The 25,817-nt window shown below is 48.0% G+C and overlaps 1 protein-coding gene across 2 annotated transcripts in view; it reads left to right on the forward strand.

Annotated features, from left to right (window-relative positions):
• The window catches only part of gab2 (GRB2 associated binding protein 2), a 179,542-nt gene that overhangs the window by 110,801 nt on the left and 42,924 nt on the right, over positions 1–25,817 (forward strand). For both annotated transcript variants that reach the window (XM_036964907.2, XM_090224048.1), the window contains exons 3-4: positions 22,272–22,448; positions 22,595–22,673. In XM_036964907.2, coding sequence (XP_036820802.2) covers positions 22,272–22,448; positions 22,595–22,673 — 256 coding nt within the window. The remainder of the gene's footprint in view (positions 1–22,271; positions 22,449–22,594; positions 22,674–25,817) is intronic.

Genomic DNA, 25,817 nt, shown 5'->3' on the forward strand with positions numbered 1-25,817 from the left:
CTATTGCCTATATAGTGCACTACTTTAGACCAGAGCCCTATGGAACCCTATTCCCTATGTAGTGCACTACTGTAGCTACTTTAGACCAGAGCCCTATGGAACCCTATTCCCTATATAGTGCACTACTTTAGACCAGAGCCCTATAGAACCCTATTCCCTATGTAGTGCACTACTGTAGCTACTTTAGACCAGAGCCCTATGGCACCCTATTCCCTATATAGTGCACTACTTTAGAACCCTATTCCCTATATAGTGCACTACTTTAGACCAGAGCCCTATGGAACCCTATTCACTATATAGTGCACTACTTTAGACCAGAGCCCTATAGAACCCTATTCCCTATGTAGTGCACTACTGTAGCTACTTTAGACCAGAGCCCTATGGCACCCTATTCCCTATGTAGTGCACTACTGTAGCTACTTTAGACCAGAGCCCTATGGCACCCTATTCCCTATGTAGTGCACTACTGTAGCTACTTTAGACCAGAGCCCTATGGCACCCTATTCCCTATGTAGTGCACTACTGTAGCTACTTTAGACCAGAGCCCTATGGAACCCTATTCCCTATATAGTGCACTACTTTAGACCAGGGCCCTATGGGACCCTATTCCCTATGTAGTGCACTACTGTAGCTACTTTAGACCAGAGCCCTATGGCACCCTATTCCCTATGTAGTGCACTACTGTAGCTACTTTAGACCAGAGCTCTAGGGCAACCTATTCCCTATGTAGTGCACTACTGTAGCTACTTTAGACCAGAGCCCTATGACACCCTATTCCCTATATAGTGCACTGCTGTAGCTACTTTAGACCAGAGCCCTATGGAACCCTATTCCCTATATAGTGCACTACTGTAGCTACTTTAGAATAGAGCCTTATGGAACCCTATTCCCTATATAGTGCACTACTTTAGACCAGAGCCCTATGGAACCCTATTCCCTATATAGTGCACTACTTTAGACCATGGCCCTATGGGGAATAGGGTGTCTTTGAAGACGCCGTCACTGGAGGAGAGATGGGGGGTGAGGGAGGACAGAAGAGATCGGGGGTGAGGGAGGGCAGGGAGGAGAGATGGGGGGCAGGGAGGAGAGATGGGGGGATGAGGGAGGACAGAAGAGATCGGGGGTGAGGGAGGGCAGGGAGGAGAGATGGGAGGTGAGGGAGTACGGACAGGAGAGATGGGAGGTGAGGGAGTACAGACAGGAGAGATTGGGGGTGAGGGAGGACAGGGAGGAGAGATGGGGGGTGAGGGACAGCAGGTCAGGAGAGATGGGGGGGGTGAGGGAGGACAGAAGAGATCGGGGGTGATGGAGGGCAGGGAGGAGAGATGGGAGGTGAGGGAGGACAGGGAGGAGAGATGGGAGGTGAGGGAGTACAGACAGGAGAGATTGGGGGTGAGGGAGGACAGAGAGGAGAGATGGGAGGACAGGGAGGAGAGATGGGAGGTGAGGGAGTACAGACCGGAGAGATTAGGGGTGAGGGAGGACAAGGAGGAGAGATGGGAGGTGAGGGAGTACAGACAGGAGAGATTGGGGGTGAGGGAGGACAGGGAGGAGAGATGGGAGGACAGGGAGGAGAGATGGGGGTGAGGGAGGGCAGACAGGAGAGTAAGGTGGGGGGGTGAGGGAGGGCAGGGAGGAATATTGGGGGGTGAGAGAGTTCAGACAGGAGCAGGGGAGAAAGTAGAGGAGGAGAGGAAGGGAGAGGGAGGGATTGGAGGACAGGCATAGGTTGAAGGGAGCCAGAGTAGCTAGCCAGAGGAAGTAATGTGATCAGGGAGCGATCCTGGGGCTCTGCTCTTCTCTTCTCTCTCTGCCTTCTGTCTCTGTCTACCTCCAGGCCCTGCTAAGAGCCAGCTTTAGGTCAGATGGCCTGGCACCCCAGGGACAATGGAGATCTGTCTACTAGCTGCTACCAGACTGCTGAGAGAGAAGACATAACTGAAGTTAATTTGAGGCAGCACCCATTTTGTCCATCTGTCTTGCTAAAGGGACACTTCAGGATTTTGGCAGTGAAGCCATTTATCTACTTTCCCAGTAGAAGTAGTCAGAATAACAATGTTTTTTTTCTTCTGCATCTAGTATGAAGGAAGTTTGAGGTAGTTTAACGAGCCAATGCTAACTAGCATTAGCGCAATGACTGGAGGTCTATGATATCTACAAGCATGCTAGCAGTTACCATAGACTTCCAGTTATTGTGTTAACGCTAGTTTGCAACTTCCATCAAACTGCACGCAGAGAAATAAAAATGGTCTCCTAGAGTTCATCTGACTCTGGGTCAGTAGATAAAGGGCCTCATCTGACTCTGGGTCAGTAGATAAAGGGCCTCATCTGACTCTGGGTCAGTAGATAAAGGGCCTCATCTGACTCTGGGTCAGTAGATGAAGGGCCTCATCTGACTCTGGGTCAGTAGATAAAGGGCCTCATCTGACTCTGGGTCAGTAGATAAAGGTCTCATCTGACTCCGGGTCAGTAGATAAAGGGCCTCATCTGACTCTGGGTCAGTAGATAAAGGGCCTCATCTGACTCCGGGTCAGTAGATAAAGGGCCTCATCTGACTCTGGGTCAGTAGATAAAGGGCCTCATCTGACTCTGGGTCAGTAGATAAAGGGCCTCATCTGACTCCGGGTCAGTAGATAAAGGGCCTCATCTGACTCTGGGTCAGTAGATAAAGGGCCTCATCTGACTCTGGGTCAGTAGATAAAGGGCGTCATTGCCGAAATCCAGAAGTATCCCTTTAAGCTCAATCTCTTAGGAAACCGTTAAGGAAATTGTGTTTTTCTTCTCAACGGGGAATCCCATCTCTGATATTAAAGGCAGATGGGACAGTGTAAGCTAAATCTGTGTTGATGCTCGCATATAGATTTTTTTGTTTTGTTTAAATTACTGTAAAAGGAAAACGCGCGCACACAATTGCATGGCCTTATTTCTATTACAACATATTGGATGACTCTCATTCATATTCCATTCACCCAGTTCAATGTAACAGCGACAGGTTTAGGTTACTACATGATACTAGAATGTTCCCCTGTACCCATCATGAGGTTGCTCATGTTTCCGTTTACGAAACCGTTTTCAACAGAATCGGCAGAAATGAATACACCCCTGATCACGTGTAAACACAGTTCACTCTCATAACAGCCACGTTGTATTCCTTCTCTTCCCGTCGCTTGTGGACTTTAATGCACATCAGCTGGATGTGACCAGGTGAAAAAACCTTTCCAAGCCAAACCACTGCACACAGCCGACATCGTTGTCACCATATTAGCTAAAGTAACGTCATAGTTAGCACAGCTAATAGAACTAACGGGTTAGTAAACCCGCTACAATCATTTAGTAATGTTACAGTGTACAGTCACTAAGCAGTTACACCGGCGGGCCCCAGTGGCAATAAATGAGTAACACCAAAAACTTACCTTGACTTGGAAGAGTTCCAGTGTTGTGTTGGAAAGTCATAGCCAGCAAGCTATCATAGCATCCCTCTGTTATAGCCAGCTAGCTAACATATCATCCCTCTGTTATAGCCAGCTAGCTATCATAGCATCCCTCTGTTATAGCCAGCAAGCTATCATAGCATCCCTCTGTTATAGCCAGCAAGCTAACATATCATCCCTCTGTTATAGCCAGCTAGCTAACATATCATCCCTCTGTTATAGCCAGCTAGCTAACATAGCATCCCTCTGTTATAGCCAGCTAGCTAACATAGCATCCCTCTGTTATAGCCAGCTAGCTAACATAGCATCCCTCTGTTATAGCCAGCTAGCTAACATAGCATCCCTCTGTTATAGCCAGCTAGCTAACATAGCATCCCTCTGTTATAGCCAGCTAGCTAACATAGCATCCCTCTGTTATAGCCAGCTAGATAACATATCATCCCTCTGTTATAGCCAGCAAGCTAACATAGCATCCCTCTGTTATAGCCAGCTAGATAACATATCATCCCTCTGTTATAGCCAGCAAGCTATCATAGCATCCCTCTGTTATAGCCAGCTAGCTAACATAGCATCCCTCTGTTATAGCCAGCTAGCTAACATAGCATCCCTCTGTTATAGCCAGCTAGCTAACATAGCATCCCTCTGTTATAGCCAGCAAGCTATCATAGCATCCCTCTGTTATAGCCAGCTAGCTAACATAGCATCCCTCTGTTATAGCCAGCTAGCTAACATAGCATCCCCCTGCTATAGCCAGCTAGATAAAATAGCATCCCTCTGTTATAGCCAGCTAGCTAACATAGCATCCCTCTGTTATAGCCAGCTAGATAACATAGCATCCCTCTGTTATAGCCAGCTAGCTAACATAGCATCCCTCTGTTATAGCCAGCTAGCTAACATAGCATCCCTCTGTTATAGCCAGCTAGCTAACATAGCATCCCTCTGTTATAGCCAGCTAGATAACATAGCATCCCTCTGTTATAGCCAGCTAGCTAACATAGCAACCCTCTGTTATAGCCAGCTAGCTAACATAGCATCCCTCGGTTATAGCCAGCTAGCTAACATAGCATCCCTCTGTTATAGCGAGCTAGCTAACATAGCATCCCTCTGTTTGAGCAGGGTCTTTCAGTAGGCTAAACTAGCTAGCTGTATTTGCTAGCTAAGTAAGTGAAACTGAAAGGGGAAAAAAACGCAATCTCTCTCTCTCTCTACTTCTCTCTTGCTTCTCCTTCATTTTGAAAGAAACAAATTTGTTCAAAACTGTTCAACTATTGTCTTTCTCTCTCTCAAAAACTCACCACATTTTATACACTGCAGGGCTATTTAGCTGTAGCTTCTGCTTTCAGTACTAGATTTATTATCTGATCCTTTGATTGGGTGGACAACATGTCAGTTCATGCTGCAAGAGCTCTGATAGGTTGGAGGACGTCCTCCGGAAGTTGTCATAATTACTGTGTAAGTCTATGGAAGGGGGTGTACCCAGAGGAGGACGGAAGCTAGCTGTCCTCCGGCAACACCATGGTGCTACCCTACAGAGTGCTGCTGAGGCTACTGTTGACCTTCTTTGCATAATAGTGTGTTTTAATAAATTATTTGGTGACGTGAATATATTTAGTATAGTTTTATCTAAAAAGGAAAACTTTTTAAGTGTTTTTTATTTTTTATTAAATTCACTGAGAATGGTTCTCCCCGTCCTCTTCTGAGGAGCCTCCACTGACACACACACTATAACACGAACTACACACATGTATGTATGGTGGTATTGTAAATGTTGTATTGTAGATGCAGTATATAGTGGTGTAAAATATGATGTGTCAGTCCCCACTGTCACACATCACCAGTTAGTCACCACTGCCCCACATCACCAGTTAGTCCCCACTGCCCCACATCACCAGTAAGTCCCCACTGTCCCATATCACCAGTTAGTCCCCACTGCCCCACATCACCAGTTAGTCACCACTGCCCCACATAACCAGTTAGTCCCCACTGTCCCACATCACCAGTTAGTCCCCACTGTCCCACATCACCAGTTAGTCCCCACTGTCCCACATCACCAGTTAGTCCCCACTGTTCCACATCACCAGTTAGTCCCCACTGTTCCACATCACCAGTTAGTCCCCACTGTTCCACATCTGCCAGTTAGTCCCCACTGTCACTCATCACCAGTTAGTCCCTACCGTCACACATCACCAGTTAGTCACCACTGTCCCACATCACCAGTTAGTCACCACTGTCCCACATCACCAGTTAGTCCCCACTGTCCCACATCACCAGTTAGTCACCACTGTCCCACATCACCAGTTAGTCACCACTGTCCCACATCACCAGTTAGTCACCACTGTCCCACATCACCAGTTAGTCACCACTGTCCCACATCACCAGTTAGTCACCACTGTCCCACATCACCAGTTAGTCACCACTGTCCCACATCACCAGTTAGTCACCACTGTCCCACATCACCAGTTAGTCCCCACTGTCCCACATCACCAGTTAGTCCCCACTGTCCCACATCACCAGTTAGTCCCCACTGTCCCACATCACCAATTAGTCCCCACTGTCCCACATCACCAGTTAGTCACCACTGTCCCACATCACCAGTTAGTCCCCACTGTCCCACATCACCAGTTAGTCCCCACTGTCCCACATCACCAGTTAGTCCCCACCGTCCCACATCACCAGTTAGTCCCCACCGTCCCACATCACCAGTTAGTCCCCACTGTCCCACATCACCAGTTAGTCACCACTGTCCCACTTCACCAGTTAGTCACCACTGTCCCACATCACCAGTTAATCACCACTGTCCCACATCTGTCAGTTAGTCACCACTGTCCCACATCTGTCAGTTAGTCCCCACCGTCCCACATCACCAGTTAGTCCCCACCGTCCCACATCACCAGTTAGTCCCCACCGTCCCCCATCACACGTTAGTCCCCACCGTCCCACATCTGTCAGTTAGTCACCACTGTCCCACATCTGTCAGTTAGTCCCCACTGTCCCACATCACCAGTTAGTCTCCACTGTCCCACATCACCAGTTAGTCACCACTGTCACACATCACCAGTTAGTCACCACTGTCACACATCACCAGTTAGTCACCACTGTCACACATCACCAGTTAGTCACCACTGTCCCACATCACCAGTTAGTCACCACTGTCCCACATCACCAGTTAGTCACCACTGTCCCACATCACCAGTTAGTCCCCACTGTCCCACATCACCAATTAGTCCCCACTGTCCCACATCACCAATTAGTCCCCACTGTCCCACATCACCAGTTAGTCCCCACTGTCCCACATCACCAGTTAGTTCCCACTGTCCCACATCACCAGTTAGTCCCCACTGTCCCACATCACCAGTTAGTCCCCACTGTCCCACATCACCAGTTAGTCCCCACCGTCCCACATCACCAGTTAGTCCCCACTGTCCCACATCACCAGTTAGTCCCCACTGTCCCACATCACCAGTTAGTCCCCACCGTCCCACATCACCAGTTAGTCCCCACTGTCACACATCACCAGTTAGTCCCCACTGTCCCACATCACCAGTTAGTCCCCACTGTCCCACATCACACGTTAGTCCCCACTGTCCCACATCACCAGTTAGTCACCACTGTCCCACATCACCAGTTAGTCACCACTGTCCCACATCACCAGTTAGTCACCACTGTCCCACATCTGTCAGTTAGTCACCACTGTCCCACATCTGTCAGTTAGTCCCCACCGTCCCACATCTGTCAGTTAGTCCCCACCGTCCCACATCACCAGTTAGTCCCCACCGTCCCACATCACCAGTTAGTCCCCACCGTCCCCCATCACACGTTAGTTCCCACTGTCCCACATCTGTCAGTTAGTCCCCACTGTCCCACATCTGTCAGTTAGTCCCCACTGTCCCCCATCACCAGTTAGTCCCCACCGTCCCCCAACACACGTTAGTCCCCACCTTTCAATATAATCTGTTTTTAGCTCTCATTGTTATTCCCATAATGCCCTGTCCCTGTTTCATACCACTGGGTCACCAATATGTTCTATTTGTAGATATATTTTAAATCATATTATGCCCTGTCCTTATTTCATGCTGATTAGAAGAGGAGAGAGAGGGGAGAGGAGTAGGGGAGGAGAGGGGAGAGCAATAGGGAAGGAGTATAGGAGTAGTAGGAGAGGATAGGAATAGTAGAGGAGAGGAGTAGGGAGGAGGAGGAGAGGATAGGAATAGTAGAGGAGTAGAGGAGGAGGAGAGGATATGAATAGTAGAGGAGAGGAGTAGGAAGGAGGAGGAGGAGAGGATAGGAATAGTAGAGGAGGAGGAGAGGATATGAATAGTAGAGGAGTAGAGGAGGAGGAGAGGATAGGAATAGTAGAGGAGGAGAGGTTAGGAATAGTAGAGGAGGAGGAGAGGATATGAATAGTAGAGGAGAGGAGTAGGGAGGAGGAGCAGAGGATAGGAATAGTAGAGGAGGAGAGGATATGAATAGTAGAGGAGTAGAGGAGGAGGAGAGGATATGAATAGTAGAGGAGAGGAGTAGGGAGGAGGAGGAGAGGATAGGAATAGTAGAGGAGGAGGAGAGGATATGAATAGTAGAGGAGGAGGAGAGGATAGGAATAGTAGAGGAGGAGAGGATATGAATAGTAGAGGAGTAGAGGAGGAGGAGAGGATATGAATAGTAGAGGAGAGGAGTAGGGAGGAGGAGGAGAGGATAGGAATAGTAGAGGAGTAGAGGAGGAGGAGAGGATATGAATAGTAGAGGAGTAGAGGAGGAGGAGAGGATATGAATAGTAGAGGAGAGGAGTAGGGAGGAGGAGGAGAGGATAGGAATAGTGGAGGAGTAGAGGAGGAGAGGATATGAATAGTAGAGGAGTAGAGGAGGAGGAGAGGATATGAATAGTAGAGGAGTAGAGGAGGAGGATAGGAATAGTAGAGGAGAGGAGTAGGGAGGAGGAGGAGAGGATAGGAATAGTGGAGGAGTAGAGGAGGAGAGGATATGAATAGTGGAGGAGTAGAGGAGGAGGAGAGGATAGGAATAGTAGAGGAGAGGAGTAGGGAGGAGGAGGAGAGGATATGAATAGTAGAGGAGTAGAGGAGGAGGAGAGGATAGGAATAGTAGAGGAGTAGAGGAGGAGGAGAGGATAGGAATAGTAGAGGAGTAGAGGAGGAGGATAGGAATAGTAGAGGAGAGGAGTAGGGAGGAGGAGGAGAGGATAGGAATAGTGGAGGAGTAGAGGAGGAGAGGATATGAATAGTGGAGGAGTAGAGGAGGAGGAGAGGATAGGAATAGTAGAGGAGAGGAGTAGGGAGGAGGAGGAGAGGATATGAATATTAGAGGAGTAGAGGAGGAGGAGAGGATAGGAATAGTAGAGGAGTAGAGGAGGAGGAGAGGATAGGAATAGTAGAGGAGTAGAGGAGGAGGAGAGGATATGAATAGTGGAGGAGGAGAGGATATGAATAGTAGAGGAGAGGAGTAGAGGAGGAGGAGAGGATATGAATAGTAGAGGAGTAGAGGAGGAGAGGATAGGAATAGTAGATGAGGAGGAGAGGATAGGAATAGTAGAGGAGTAGAGGAGGAGGAGAGGATATGAATAGTAGAGGAGAGGAGGGGGAGGAGGAGAGGATAGGAATAGTGGAGGAGTAGAGGAGGAGGAGAGGATAGGAATAGTAGAGGAGTAGAGGAGGAGGAGAGGATATGAATAGTAGAGGAGTAGAGGAGGAGGAGAGATAGGAATAGTAGAGGAGAGGAGTAGGGAGGAGGGAGAGGATAGGAATAGTGGAGGAGTAGAGGAGGAGAGGATATGAATAGTGGAGGAGTAGAGGAGGAGGAGAGGATAGGAATAGTAGAGGAGAGGAGTAGGGAGGAGGAGGATATGAATATTAGAGGAGTAGAGGAGGAGGAGAGGATAGGAATAGTAGAGGAGTAGAGGGAGGAGAGGATAGGAATAGTAGAGGAGTAGAGGAGGAGGAGAGGATAGGAATAGTAGAGGAGAGGAGGGGGGGAGGAGAGGATAGGAAATGTGGAGGAGTAGAGGAGGAGGAGAGGATAGGAATAGTAGAGGAGGAGGAGAGGATAGGATAGTAGAGGAGAGGAGTAGGGAGGAGGAGGAGAGGATAGGAATAGTAGAGGAGTAGAGGAGGAGGAGAGGATATGAATAGTAGAGGAGGAGGAGAGGATAGGAATGGTGGAGTAGTAGAGGAGGAGGAGAGGATAGGATAGTGAGGTAGAGGAGGAGGAGAGGATAGGATAGTGAGGAGTAGAGGAGGAGGAGGAGAGGATAGGAATAGTGGAGGAGTAGAGGAGGAGGAGAGGATATGAATAGTAGAGGAGGAGGAGAGGGGATAGTGGAGGAGTAGAGGAGGAGGAGAGGATAGGAATAGTAGAGGAGTAAAGGAGGAGGAGAGGATAGGAATAGTAGAGGAGTTGAGGAGGAGAGGATAGGAATAGTGGAGTAGTAGTAGAGGAGGAGGAGAGGATAGAAATAGTGGAGGAGTAGAGGAGGAGGAGAAGATATGAATAGTAGATGAGTAGAGGAGGAGAGGATAGGAATAGTAGAGGAGAGGAGGGAGGAGGGAGGGATAGAATAGTGGAGGAGTAGAGGAGGAGGAGAGGATAGGAATAGTAGAGGAGTAGAGGAGGAGGAGAGGATAGGAATAGTAGAGGAGAGGAGTAGTGAGGAGGAGGAGAGGATAGGAATAGTAGAGGAGAGGAGTAGGGAGGAGGAGGAGAGTATAGGAATAGTGGAGGAGTAGAGGAGGAGGGGGGAGGAGGAGAGGATAGGAATAGTGGAGGAGTAGAGGAGGAGGGGGGAGGAGGAGAGGATAGGAATAGTGGAGGAGTAGAGGAGGAGAGGAGGGGGGAGAAGAGGTCAGGGGTGTATAAAGCCTGTCCTTGTCCTGAGTGTGTGTGTTCTAATTCTGTCCTCCTGAGTACCAGTCCACCAGAGATCCCCTATTAGATTAAAGGTCCACAGCAGATGAGACACTAGGTGATGGATTAAGGAACCTAATTGGAACATTGAAACTCATCATGAAGTGAATCACTTCGTGTACATACCAGAAATATACTTATTCTATTCACCAAGCAGTTAAAGTGGTATTTTAATGCATTGTAACATTCTGAGATATTTGATACCACATCAGCTCAAGGGTTGGTGTCAAGTTACAAATGGACTCCTCACCTTGCAATTTTTTGGAAATATACTTAACTGTGGTTAGAACGAGATGTGATAACTGTGGTTAGAACGAGATGTGATAACAGTGGTTAGAACGAGATGTGATAACTGTGGTTAGAACTAGATGTGATAACTGTGGTTAGAACTAGACAATCTAGATGTGATAACTGGTGTTAGAACTAAACAATCTAGATGTGATAACTGGTGTTACAACTAAATAATCTAGATGTGATAACTGTGGTTAGAAGTAGATGTGATAACTGTGGTTAGAACTAAATTATCTAGATGTGATAACTGTGGTTAGAACTAGATGTGATAACTGTGGTTAGAACTAAATTATCTAGATGTGATAACTGTGGTTAGAAGTAGATGTGATAACTGTGGTTAGAACTAAATTATCTAGATGTGATAACTGTGGTTAGAACCTATATAATCTAGATGTGATAACTGTGGTTAGAACTAGATGTGATAACTGTGGTTAGAACTAGATGTGATAACTGTGGTTAGAACTAGATGTGATAACTGTGGTTAGAACTATATAATCTAGATGTGATAGCTCTGGTTAGAACTAAATTATCTAGATGTGATAACTGTGGTTGGAACTAAATGTGATAACTGTGGTTAGAACTAAATTATCTAGATGTGATAGCTCTGGTTAGAACTAAATTATCTAGATGTAATAACTGTGTTTAGAACTAGATGTGATAACTGTGGTTAGAACTATATAATCTAGATGTGATAACTGTGGTTGGAACTAAATGTGATAACTGTGGTTAGAACTAGATGTGATAACTGGTGTTAGAACTAAACAATCTAGATGTGATAACTGTGGTTAGAAGTAGATGTGATAACTGTGGTTAGAACTAAATTATCTAGATGTGATAACTGTGGTTAGAAGTAGATGTGATAACTGTGGTTAGAACTAAATTATCTAGATGTGATAACTGTGGTTAGAACCTATATGATCTAGATGTGATAACTGTGGTTAGAACTAGATGTGATAACTGTGGTTAGAACTAGATGTGATAACTGTGGTTAGAACTATATAATCTAGATGTGATAGCTCTGGTTAGAACTAAATTATCTAGATGTGATAACTGTGGTTGGAACTAAATGTGATAACTGTGGTTAGAACTAAATTATCTAGATGTGATAGCTCTGGTTAGAACTAAATTATCTAGATGTGATAACTGTGTTTAGAACTAGATGTGATAACTGTGGTTAGAACTATATAATCTAGATGTGATAACTGTGGTTGGAACTAAATGTGATAACTGTGGTTAGAACTAAATTATCTAGATGTGATAACTGGGGTTAGAACTAAATAATCTAGATGTGATTGCTGTGGTTAGAACCAAATAATCTAGATGTGATAGCTGTGGTTAGAACTAAATTATCTAGATGTGATAACTGTGTTTAGAACTAAATAATCTAGATGTGATTGCTGTGGTTAGATCTAATTAATCTAGATGTGATAACTGTGTTTAGAACTAGATGTGATAACTGGGGTTAGAACTAAATAATCTAGATGTGATTGCTGTGGTTAGAACCAAATAATCTAGATGTGATAGCTGTGGTTAGAACTAAATTATCTAGATGTGATAACTGTGGTTAGAACTAGATGTGATGTCTGTGGTTAGATCTAGATATGATAACTGTCGTTAGAACTAGATATAACTGGGGTTAGAACTAAATAATCTAGATGTGATAACTGTGGTTAGAACTAAATAATCTAGATGTGATAACTGTGGTTAGAACCAAATAATCTAGATGTGATAGCTGTGGTTAGAACTAAATAATCTAGATGTGATAGCTGTGGTTTGAACTAGATGTGATAACTGGTTAGAACTAAATAATCTAGATGTGATAACTGTGGTTAGAACTAGATGTGATAACTGTGGTTAGATCTAGATAATATAGATGTGATAACTGTGGTTAGAACTAGATGTGATAACTGTGGTTAGAACTAAATTATCTAGATGTGATAACTGTGGTTAGAACTAAATAATCTAGATGTGATAACTGTGGTTAGAACCAAATAATCTAGATGTGATAGCTGTGGTTAGAACTAAATCATCTAGATGTGATAGCTGTGGTTAGAACGAGATCTGATAACTGTGGTTAGAACGAAATTATCTAGATGTGATAACTGTGGTTAGAACTAGATGTGATAACTGTGGTTAGAACTATATAATCTAGATGTGATAACTGTGGTTAGAACCAAATAATCTAGATGTGATAACTGTGGTTAGAACTAGATGTGATAACTGTGGTTAGAACGAAATTATCTAGATGTGATAACTGTGGTTAGAACTAGATGTGATAACTGTGGTTAGAACTAAATCATCTAGATGTGATAACTGTGGTTAGAACTAGATGTGATAACTGTGGTTAGAACGAAATTATCTAGATGTGATAACTGTGGTTAGAACTAGATGTGATAACTGTGGTTAGAACTATATAATCTAGATGTGATAACTGTGGTTAGAACTAAATTATCTAGATGTGATTGCTGTGGTTAGAACCAAATAATCTAGATGTGATAGCTGTGGTTAGAACTAAATTATCTAGATGTGATAACTGTGTTTAGAACTAAATAATCTAGATGTGATTGCTGTGGTTAGATCTAAATAATCTAGATGTGATAACTGTGGTTAGATCTAAATAATCTAGACTTGATAGCTCTGGTTAGAACTAAATTATCTAGATGTGATAACTGTGTTTAGAACTAGATGTGATAACTGGGGTTAGAACTAAATAATCTAGATGTGATTGCTGTGGTTAGAACCAAATAATCTAGATGTGATAGCTGTGGTTAGAACTAAATTATCTAGATGTGATAGCTGTGGTTAGAAGTAGATGTGATAACTGTGGTTAGAACTAGATGTGATAACTGTGGTTAGAACTAGATGTGATAACTGTGGTTAGAACTAGATGTGATAACTGGGGTTAGAACTAAATAATCTAGATGTGATAACTGTGGTTAGAACTAAATAATCTAGATGTGATAACTGTGGTTAGAACTAAATAATCTAGATGTGATAACTGGTTAGAACGAGATGTGATAACTGTGGTTAGATCTAGATAATCTAGATGTGATAACTGTGATTAGAACTAAATCATCTAGATGTGATAACTGTGGTTAGAACGAGATCTGATAACTGTGGTTAGAACTAAATAATCTAGATGTGATAACTGGTTAGAACGAGATGTGACAACTATGACCAGAACAGACTGGGTCGGAATGGTTCCACTATGACCTGTGTGGAGTATTTTATTTGGACACGCGTGTGTGTGTGTGTGTGTGTGTGTGTGTGTGTGTGTGTGTGTGTGTGTGTGTGTGTGTGTGTGTGTGTGTGTGTGTGTGTGTGTGTGTGTGTATAGAGTATGTTATTATGACCTGTGTGTGTGTGTGTGTTTGTGTGTGTGACCTGTGTATAGAGTATGTTATTATGACCTGTGTGTGTGTGTGTGTGTGTGTGTGAACACCATGGCCTTTAGTTAGTTGTGTTGTATCTATGACAGCCCAGCTGTCTGCTGTGATACTGTAAGGCTGTAGAAGGAAGATCTGGGGTTAAATACTACTTGACATCATTATAAATATTTAAACTGTGTTTGATTGAACTTGTCTGGCACAGTGGAACCAATGGACCCGATGCAAAAGTGAAACACACTCCCACCTGGCGCTCCGGACAGGCTGAAGCAAACGCCTCAAGTATTTCAAAGGTTTCAAATAGTATGTGAACCCAGGTCTGCTGTAGAGAGAAGACAAGTCTCAGGCCGGAGATGAAAATAGAACTCTGGCAGGAGGCCACAACCAGGAAGGAACACGACCACATGACCTCTCTCACTCACTCGCTTACTGGAGGAGAGGAGTGGGGGAGGAAGAGGAGAGATGAGGAGGAAGAGGAGAGTGGGAGGAGGAGGAGGAGAGTGGGAGGAGGAAGAGGAGAGAGGAGGATAGGAGAGTGGGAGGAGGAAGAGGAGAGAGGAGGAGAGGAGAGTGGGAGGAGGAGAGGAGAGAGGAGGAGAGGAGAGTGGGAGGATGAAGTCTGCAACATTGCCTTTACATTTCAATCACTTAAGCACTGAAGTTGGGCAATACGCATCCAGCCCCCTGTCAACTTCCAAGAACGTCCACTTTCACATTAAATTGACCACTTTTATCAAACATCAGCTTGGAATGAAACCCCAGCTGATAATGAGACTGGTATGGAGTAATTGGAGTGGGCTAAAGTATAGAGCAGAATGAGCTCACAGAATGAGGAATGACCACTATGACTAATGGAGAACAGGGGGGGAATGACCACTATGACTAATGGAGAACAGGGGGGGATGACCACTATGACTAATGGAGAACAGGGGGGGGATGACCACTATGACTAATGGAGAACAGGGGGGGAATGACCACTATGACTAATGGAGAACAGGGGGGGGATGACCACTATGACTAATGGAGAACAGGGGGGGAATGACCACTATGACTAATGGAGAACAGGGGGGGAATGACCACTATGACTAATGGAGAACAGGGGGGGGATGACCACTATGACTAATGGAGAACAGGGGGGGGATGACCACTATGACTAATGGAGAACAGGGGGGGAATGACCACTATGACTAATGGAGAACAGGGGGGGAATGACCACTATGACTAATGGAGAACAGGGGGGAATGCCCACTATGACTAATGGAGAACAGGGGGGGGATGACCACTATGACTAATGGAGAACAGGGGGGGGATGACCACTATGACTAATGGAGAACAGGGGGGGAATGACCACTATGACTAATGGAGAACAGGGGGGGAATGACCACTATGACTAATGGAGAACAGGGGGGGAATGACCACTATGACTAATGGAGAACAGGGGGGGGATGACCACAATGACTAATGGAGAACAGGGGGAGGAATGACCACTATGACTAATGGAGAACAGGGGGGGATGACCACTATGACTAATGGAGAACAGGGGGGGAATGACCACTATGACTAATGGAGAACAGGGGGGGAATGACCACTATGACTAATGGAGAACAGGGGGAGGAATGACCACTATGACTAATGGAGAACAGGGGGGGAATGACCACTATGACTAATGGAGAACAGGGGGGGGATGACCACTATGACTAATGGAGAACAGGGGGGGAATGACCACTATGACTAATGGAGAACAGGGGGGGGATGACCACTATGACTAATGGAGAACAGGGGGGGGGGTGACCACAATGACTAATGGAGAACAGGGGGGGGGGGTGAGGAAAGACCACTATGATTAATGGAGAACAGGGTGGGGGGGGGGGGGGGCGGGGGGTGTGAGGGATGACCACTATGATTAATGGAGAACAGTGTGGGGGGGATGAGGGATGACCACTATGACTAATGGAGAACAGTGTGGTGGGGGGGGGAATGAGGGATGACCACTATGACTAATGGAGAACAGTGTGGGGTGGAATGAGGGATGACCACTATGACTAATGGAGAACAGTGTGGTGGGGGGGGGGAATGAGGATGACCACTATGACTAATGGAGAACAGTGTGGTGGGGGGGGGGAATGAGGGATGACCACTATGACTAATGGAGAACAGTGTGGTGGGGGGGGGGGGAATGAGGGATGACCACTATGACTAATGGAGAACAGTGTGGTGGGGGGGATTGAGGGATGACCACTATGACTAATGGAGAACAGTGTGGTGGGGGGGGGAATGAGGGATGACCACTATGACTAATGGAGAACAGTGTGGTGGGGGGGGGGGGAATGAGGGATGACCACTATGACTAATGGAGAACAGTGTGGTGGGGGGGGGGAATGAGGGATGATCACTATGACTAATGGAGAACAGTGTGGTGGGGGGGGAATGAGGGATGACCACTATGACTAATGGAGAACAGTGGAGGGGGGGGGGGAATGAGGGATGACCACTATGACTAATGGAGAACAGTGTGGTGGGGGAGGGATGACCACTATGACTAATGGAGAACAGTGTGGTGGGGGGGAATGAGGGATGACCACTATGACTAATGGAGAACAGTGGAGGGTGGAGGGTGAATGAGGGATGACCACTATGACTAATGGAGAACAGTGTGGTGGGGGGGGGGGAATGAGGGATGACCACTATGACTAATGGAGAACAGTGTGGTGGGGGGGAATGAGGGATGACCACTGACTAATGGAGAACAGTGTGGTGGGGGGGGGGGGGGGGATGAGGGATGACCACTATAACTAATGGAGAACAGTGGAGGGTGGGGGGTGAATGAGGGATGACCACTATGACTAATGGAGAACAGTGGAGGGTGGGGGGTGAATGAGGGATGACCACTATGACTAATGGAGAACAGTGTGGTGGGGGGGGAATGAGGGATGACCACTATGACTAATGGAGAACAGTGTGGTGGGGGGGGGGGGATGAGGGATGACCACTATGACTAATGGAGAACAGTGTGGTGGGGGGAATGAGGGATGACCACTGACTAATGGAGAACAGTGTGGTGGGGGGGGGGGATTGAGGGATGACCACTATGACTAATGGAGAACAGTGTGGTGGGGGGGGGGAATGAGGGATGACCACTGACTAATGGAGAACAGTGTGGTGGGGGGGGGGGAATGAGGGATGACCACTATGACTAATGGAGAACAGTGTGGTGGGGGGGGGGGGGATTGAGGGATGACCACTGACTAATGGAGAACAGTGTGGTGGGGGGGGGGGGAATGAGGGATGACCACTATAACTAATGGAGAACAGTGTGGTGGGGGGGAATGAGGGATGACCACTATGACTAATGGAGAACAGTGTGATGGGGGGGGGGGAATGAGGGATGACCACTATGACTAATGGAGAACAGTGTGGTGGGGGGGAATGAGGGATGACCACTATGACTAATGGAGAACAGTGGAGTGGGGGGGGGGGGGATGAGGGATGACCACTATGACTAATGGAGAACAGTGTGATGGGGGCGGGGGAATGAGGGATGACCACTATGACTAATGGAGAACAGTGTGGTGGGGGGGGGGGGGGATGAGGGATGACCACTATAACTAATGGAGAACAGTGTGGTGGGGGGGGAATGAGGGATGACCAATATGACTAATGGAGAACAGTGTGGTGGGGCGGGGGGGGGGGGGGTGAGGGATGACCATTATGACTAATGGAGAACAGTGGAGGGGGGGTTGGGAATGAGGGATGACCACTATGACTAATGGAGAACAGTGGAGGGTGGGGGGTGAATGAGGGATGACCACTATAACTAATGGAGAACAGTAGAGGGGGGGGGGGGGGGAATGAGGGATGACCACTATGACTAATGGAGAACAGTGGAGGGTGGGGGGTGAATGAGGGATGACCACTATGACTAATGGAGAACAGTGGAGGGGGGGGGGGGGGGGGAATGAGGGATGACCACTATGACTAATGGAGAACAGTGGAGGGGGGGGGGGGGTGAGGGATGACCACTATGACTAATGGAGAACAGTGTGGTGGGGGGGGGGGGATGAGGGATGACCACTATGACTAATGGAGAACAGTGTGGTGGGGGGGAATGAGGGATGACCACTATAACTAATGGAGAACAATGTGGTGGGGGGGGGGGAATGAGGGATGACCACTATGACTAATGGAGAACAGTGTGGTGGGGGGGGGATGAGGGATGACCACTATGACTAATGGAGAACAGTGTGGTGGGGGGGGGAATGAGGGATGACCACTATGACTAATGGAGAACAGTGTGGTGGGGGGGGGATGAGGGATGACCACTATGACTAATGGAGAACAGTGTGGTGGGGGGGGGGGAATGAGGGATGACCACTATGACTAATGGAGAGGGGGGGTGTAGTCTATGGTTGGCTAAACGAGGTCAGTCGTTGCCTGAGGAATCCCTGCCTCTACACGAGACACGGTCTCCGTTCCACTGGTCAGCATGGTGGACATTAGTGTGATGCAAAGACTGCCAGGCACTCAGCCAGCCCAGGGGGGGTCTCAGCCATTCCTAGATGGGCTCAATTACTTCCATTGTTACGAAGATAGTTAAGATAGCTCTCTCTCTTTCTGTCTCTCTCTTTCTGTCTCTCTCTCTCTCTTTCTGTCTCTCTCTGCCTCTCTCTGTCTCTGTCTCTGTCTCTCTCTGTCTCTCTCTCTCTCTGTCTCTCTCTCTCTCTGTCTCTGTCTCTCTCTCTCTCTCTCTCTCTCTGTCTCTCTCTCTCTCTGTCTCTCTCTCTCTCTGTCTCTGTCTCTCTCTCTCTCTCTCTCTCTGTCTCTCCTCTGTCTCTCTCTCTCTCTCTCTCTCTCTCTCTGTCTCAGTGTCTGTCTCTCTCATCCTCTCTCTTCACAAAAAGCTCTGCTCCATAGTGAAGGGCGCCGGGCCCACTAAATGGGTAGATATATTGATTGAGGGGGAAAGGGGTGGTGGAGGGAGAGGCAGGAGTTGTTTATGCTTCTAAAACAGGTCTGTCGTACTGATTTGGTAAAACAACATGCTCAACATGAGATCTGAAATATAGAGGAAAACGGCTTTTAGAGAAAAATACACAGCTTGGCTTCCATTTCAGTCACAAAACCTGTTTCATCCTTGTTCCTGATGGACAATGATAAGGACTGAGCATCTGAGGGAATAGCCATCAGGGTGTGTGTCTGTGTGTGTGACCTCTGCCTACAAAAGCCAGAGGGATTTTCTCTCCTCTGCTCTGATAGCTATTGGTCATTGGTTACGTTTAGAGGGCACACTGAGCTACAGTATTGAATACAAGCCTGATGTTACTGCTTGAAACCTCCTGCCATTTTGACCTCAGCAGGAAGCATGGAGAACTGGGTTTGGAAGCATGGAGAACTGGGTTTAGGAAGCATGGAGAACTGGGTTTAGAAAGCATGGAGAACTGGGGTTTGGAAGCATGGAGAACTGGGTTTGGAAGCATGGAGAACTGGGTTTGGAAGCATGGAGAACTGGGTTTGGAAGCATGGATAACTGGGTTTGGAAGCATGGAGAACTGGGTTTGGAAGCATGGAGAACTGGGTTTGGAAGCATGGAGAACTGGGTTTGGAAGCATGGAGAACTGGGTTTGGAAGCATGGAGAACTGGGTTTGGAAGCATGGAGAACTGGGTTTGGAAGCATGGAGAACTGGGTTTGGAAGCATGGAGAACTGGGTTTGGAAGCATGGAGAACTGGGGTTGGAAGCATGGAGTAACTGGGTTTGGAAGCATGGAGAACTGGGTTTGGAAGCATGGAGAACTGGGTTTGGGAGCAAGGAGAACTGGGTTTGTTCTGTAAAGATGAAAATAATCACTACAACGTGTGTCAACTGTTGTAAAATATCATGTATAATGTAATGGTTGGCATGTTTTTTCCAAAATCTTTTGAATCTCCTTGGGTTGATCAAATGGAGAGAAGTGAATCTGATGTGTTTTTCTCCCTCCCTCCCCCCCTATCCCTCCCCTTCTATCCCTCCCCTTCCTATTCATCTCCCTCCCCTCCCCCCCTATCCCTCCCCTTCTTAATCATCTCCCTCCCTCCCCTTCCTATTCATCTCCCTCCCCTCCCCCCCTATCCTCCCCTTCCTATTCATCTCCCTCCCCCTCTCCTCCCTATCCCTCCCCTTCCTATTCATCTCCCTCCCCTCCCCCTCCTCCCTATCCCTCCCCTTCCTATTCATCTCCCTCCCCCCCCCCTATCCCTCCCCTTCCTATTCATCTCCCCCCCTCCCCCCTATCCCTCCCCTTCCTATTCATCTCCCTCCCCTCCCCCCGTATCCCTCCCCTTCCTATTCATCTCCCTCCCCCACCCCCCCATCCCTCCCCTTCCTATTCATTCCCTCCCCTCTCCTCCCTATCCCTCCCCTTCCTATTCATCTCCTCCCCTCACTCCCCTATCCCTCCCCTTCCTATTCATCTCCCTCCCCTCTCCTCCCTATCCCTCCCTATCCCTCCCCTTCCTATTCATCTCCCTCTCCTCCCTATCCCTCCCCTTCCTATTCATCTCCCTCCCCTCTCCCCCTCCTCCCTATCCCTCCCCTTCCTATTCATCTCCCTCTCCTCCCTATCCCTCCCTATCCCTCCCCTTCCTATTCATCTCCCTCCCCTCTCCCCCCTCTCCCTCCCTATCCTTCCCCTTCCTATTCATCTCCTCCCCCCCTCCTCCCTATCCCTCCCCTTCCTATTCATCTCCCTCCCCTCTCCTCCCTATCCCTCCCCTTCCTATTCATCTCCCTCCCCTCACTCCCCTATCCCTCCCCTTCCTATTCATCTCCCTCCCCTCTCCTCCCTATCCCTCCCTATCCCTCCCCTTCCTATTCATCTCCCTCTCCTCCCTATCCCTCCCTTCCTATTCATCTCCCTCCCCTCTCCCCCTCCTCCCTATCCCTCCCCTTCCTATTCATCTCCCTCTCCTCCCTATCCCTCCCTATCCCTCCCCTTCCTATTCATCTCCCTCCCCTCTCCCCCCTCTCCTCCCTATCCTTCCCCTTCCTATTCATCTCCCTCCCCCCTCTCCTCCCTATCCCTCCCCTTCCTATTCATCTCCCTCCCCTCTCCTCCCTATCCCTCCCCTTCCTATTCATCTCCCTCCCCTCTCCCCCCTCTCCTCCTATCCCTCCCCTTCCTATTCATCTCCCTCCCCTCTCCCCCTCCTCCCTATCCCTCCCCTTCCTATTCATCTCCCTCTCCTCCCTATCCCTCCCTATCCCTCCCCTTCCTATTCATCTCCCTCCCCTCTCCCCCCTCTCCTCCCTATCCCTCCCCTTCCTATTCATCTCCCTCCCCCCACTCCTCCCTATCCCTCCCCTTCCTATTCATCTCCCTCCCCTCTTCTCCCTATCCCTCCCCTTCCTATTCATCTCCCCCCCTCCCCCCCTATCCCTCCCCTTCCTATTCATCTCCCTCCCCTCCCCTTCCTATTCATCCCCCCCTCCCCCCTATCCCTCCCCTTCCTATTCATCTCCCTCCCCTCCCCCCCTATCCCTCCCCTTCCTATTCATCTCCCTCCCCTCCCCCCTATCCCTCCCCTTCCTATTCATTTCCCTCCCCTCTCCTCCCTATCCCTCCCCTTCCTATTCATCTCCCTCCCCTCACTCCCCTATCCCTCCCCTTCCTATTAATCTCCCTCCCCTCTCCTCCCTATCCCTCCCTATCCCTCCCCTTCCTATTCATCTCCCTCTCCTCCCTATCCCTCCCCTTCCTATTCATCTCCCTCCCCTCTCCCCCTCCTCCCTATCCCTCCCCTTCCTATTCATCTCCCTCTCCTCCCTATCCCTCCCTATCCCTCCCCTTCCTATTCATCTCCCTCCCCTCTCCCCCCTCTCCTCCCTATCCCTCCCCTTCCTATTCATCTCCCTCCCCCCACTCCTCCCTATCCCTCCCCTTCCTATTCATCTCCCTCCCCTCTTCTCCCTATCCCTCCCCTTCCTATTCATCTCCCTCTCCTCTCCTCCCTATCCCTCCCCTTCCGATTCAACTCCCTCCCCTCTCCTCCCTATCCCCCCCTCTGCTCCCCTCTTCTCCCTATCCCCCCTCTCCTCCCTATCCATCTCCCTACCCCTATCCCCCCTCTCCTCCCTATCCATCTCCCTACCCCTATCCCCCCTCTCCTCCCTATCCATCTCCTCTCCTCTCCTCCCTATCCCTCTCCTCTCCTCTCCTCTCCTCTCCTCCCCTCAACTAGCTGTGGGATTTGACACCATCGTTGTTTTCTCCTGACAGACGGCCGGTCCTCTACAGCTCATATGGGCCGCTCCCTGGCAGCAGACCTGTCCAGTTCCAGTTCCCTGACCCCACTGACCAGAGAGCGTAAGTCGTCCGCTCCAGTCCACTCTTCCCAGCCCGTCCTGTTCACCTTCGACGTCCCGGTCCGTCACAGTGGGTCGCACAGTCACCACGGTAACCATGGTTTTGATCCGGTTGTAATAAAATAAAATAAATAAGAATAATATCACATTTAAACACACATGTGGACACAATGCATTTAAAATCACTGAGGATAGTAACACAAAGTTTAACAAGGGAGTGTGGTCCTCTTCTTGCAGGGGGCTCCCTGTCCAACAGCGCACCGCAGGACTATCTTCTACTGCATCAGTGCATGAGCAGGAAGACTGAGAGCGCACGGTAAGGTGGTCAGGGTGTTTCTGTGTGTGACTTCCTGTCACTTACCCTCACCCCATAGTGCAACGGGTCAACATACAGACTCAGTTCACTTCCTGGATGTAACAGCATAGCAGGCTAGCAGCTCTCTGGGGTGCCACTACCATAGAAAACATCATCACTAGCATGTCCACTAGTCCACCCATTATGATGTGATCAGGGATACCCATTCTAGTGGTTCTATTTCTGTGGTCTCTGGTGTTCGGGGCGGGGCAGGAGGCCTACTATACTCTAGCCAGGATTCTAGATCACAGTATATGGCCAGGCACCAGAACTGTGTGTGTGTGTGTGTGTGTGTGTGTGTGTGTGTGTGTGTGTGTGTGTGTGTGTGTGTGTGTGTGTGTGTGTGTGTGTGTGTGTGTGTGTGTGTGTGTGTGTGTGTGCTAGAGACCCGCTCAGCCACAGCTAGAGACCCGCTCAGCCACAGCTAGAGACCCGCTCAGCGTCTATATGCATGCTGTGGGAACCTCTGCTTAAAGCAAGTCAAATTAAATGTTATTGGTCACATACACATGGTTAGCAGATGTTAATGCGAGTGTAGTGAAATGCCTGTGCTTCTAGTTCCGACAGTGCAGTAATATATATCAAGTAATCTAACAATTCCCAACAACTACCTCATACACACACATCTGAAGGGGTGAATGAGAATACTGTTCAAAAGTTTGGGGTCGCTTAGAAATGTCCTTGTTTTTGAAAGAAAAGCACATTTCTTGTCCATTAAAATAACATCAAATTGATCAGAAATACAGTGTAGACATTGTTAATGTTGTAAATGACTATTGTAGCTGGAAACGGCTGATTTTTAATGGAATATCTACATAGGCGTACAGTGGCCCATTATCAGCAACCATCACCCCTCTGTTCCAATGGCACGTTGTGTTAGCTAATCCAAGTTGATTATTTTAAAAGGCTAATTGATCATTAGAAACTCCTTTTCAATTATGTTAGCACAGCTGATTAAAGAAGCAATAAAACTGGCCTTCTTTAGACTAGTTGCGTATCTGGAGCATCAGCATTTGTGGATTCGATTACAGGCTCAAAACGGCCAGAAACAATTACCTTTCTTCTGAAACTCATCACTCTATTCTTGTTCTGAGAAATGAAGGCTATTCCATGTGAGAAATTGCCAAGAAACTGAAGATCTGGTACGAACTGGCCCTAACCAGCACGAACTGGCCCTAACCAGAATATAAAGTTTTATTTACGTCGGCCACAGAGAAGGAGGGGGGCGCAGTCCTTGGTAGCAGGCCGCGACAGTGGCACTATATTATCCTCAAAGCGCGTGTTTAGTTTGTTAAAGAGAGAGAGAGAGAGAGAGAGAGAGAGAGAGAGAGATCAAAACCTGATGACTGTATAATCATGTCATAGTGATGCATTATTTCCCCCTAAAACACGTCACAATTAGATGTTATCAGCATCTAGTTTCATAGAGCCTTGCACTGCAGATACAGCATGTTGGTTTAAAATACATGTGGTTCATAAGAAGTATTGCATTCTACACCTAGACTCTCCAGTGATGTACTCTCTTTGTCTCCGTCCGCTAAGTCTTTGGCCTAAAAATATGTCAGCTGTTAGGGCTGACTGTCTCTGCTGTTAGGGCTGACTGTCTCTGCTGTTAGGGCTGACTGTCTCTGCTGTTAGGGCTGACTGTCTCTGCTGTTAGGGCTGACTGTCTCTGCTGTTAGGGCTGACTGTCTCTGCTGTTAGGGCTGACTGTCTCTGCTGTTAGGGCTGACTGTCTCTGCTGTTAGGGCTGACTGTCTCTGCTGTTAGGGTTGACTGTCTCTGCTGTTAGGGCTGACTGCCTCTGCTGTTAGGGCTGACTGTCTCTGCTGTTAGGGCTGACTGTCTGCTGTGGGCTGTTAGGGTTGACTGTGTTGGCTCCCTCCTTCCATTCTCCTGGATGTCCTATAGGCCTATAGGGAGGTGGTCAGAGACCTGGCCGTGTGGTGCCAGGATAACAACCTCTCCCTGAACATGATCAAGACAAAGGAGATGATTGTGGACTACAGGAAAAGGAGGACCGAGCACGCCCCCATTGTCATCGACGGGGCTGTAGTGGAGCAGGTTGAGAGCTTCAAGTTCCTTGGTGTCCACATCACCAACAAACTAACATGGTCCAAGCACACCAAGACAGTCGTGAAGAGGGCCTCCTCAGGAGACTGAAAAGATTTGGCATGGGTCCTGAGATTCTCAAAAGGTTCTACAGCTGCACCATCGAGAGCATGCTGGTTGCATTACTGCCTGATATGGCAAATGCTTGGCCTCTGACCGCAAGGCACTACTGAGGGTAGTGTGAACGGCCCAGTACATCACCGGGGCCAAGCTTCCTGCCATCCAGGACCTCTATACCAGGCGGTGTCAGAGGAAGGCCCTAACAATTGTGAAAGACTCCAGCCACTCCAGTCGTAGACAGTTCTATCTGCTACCACACAGCACGCAGTACCGGAGTGCCAAGTCTAGGTCCAAAAGGCATCTTAACAGATTCTACCCCCAAGCCATATGACTCCTGAACAGCTAATCAAATGGCTACCCATTTGAATTGCCCACCCCCCCTCTTTTACATTGCTGCTACTCTCTGTTTTATTAGCTATCCATAGTCTCTTTAACTCTACCTACATGGACATATTACCTCAATTACCTCTACTAACCCGGTGCCCCCGCACATTGACTCTGTACTGGTACCCCCTGTATATAGCCTCCACATTGACTCTGTACTGGTACCCCCTGTATATAGCCTCCACATTGACTCTGTACCAGTACCCCCTGTATATAACCTCCACATTGACTCTGTACCGGTACCCCCTGTATATAGCCTCCACATTGACTCTGTACCGATACCCCCTGTATATTGCCCCACAATTGACTCTGTACTGGTACCCCCTTTATATAGTCTCCACATTGACTCTGTACCGTAAAACACTGTATATAGCCTTCACATTGACTCTGTACCGGTACCCCCTGTATATAGTCTCCACATTGACTCTGTACCGTAAAACACTGTATATAGCCTCCACATTGACTCTGTACCGGTACCCCCATGTATATAGCCTCCACATTGACTCTGTACCGGTACCCCCTGTATATAGTCTCCACATTGACTCTGTA

Source organism: Oncorhynchus mykiss, chromosome 27 (genome assembly GCF_057628025.1).
Source record: "Oncorhynchus mykiss isolate SJ-2025 chromosome 27, ASM5762802v1, whole genome shotgun sequence".
NCBI lineage: Eukaryota > Metazoa > Chordata > Actinopteri > Salmoniformes > Salmonidae > Oncorhynchus > Oncorhynchus mykiss.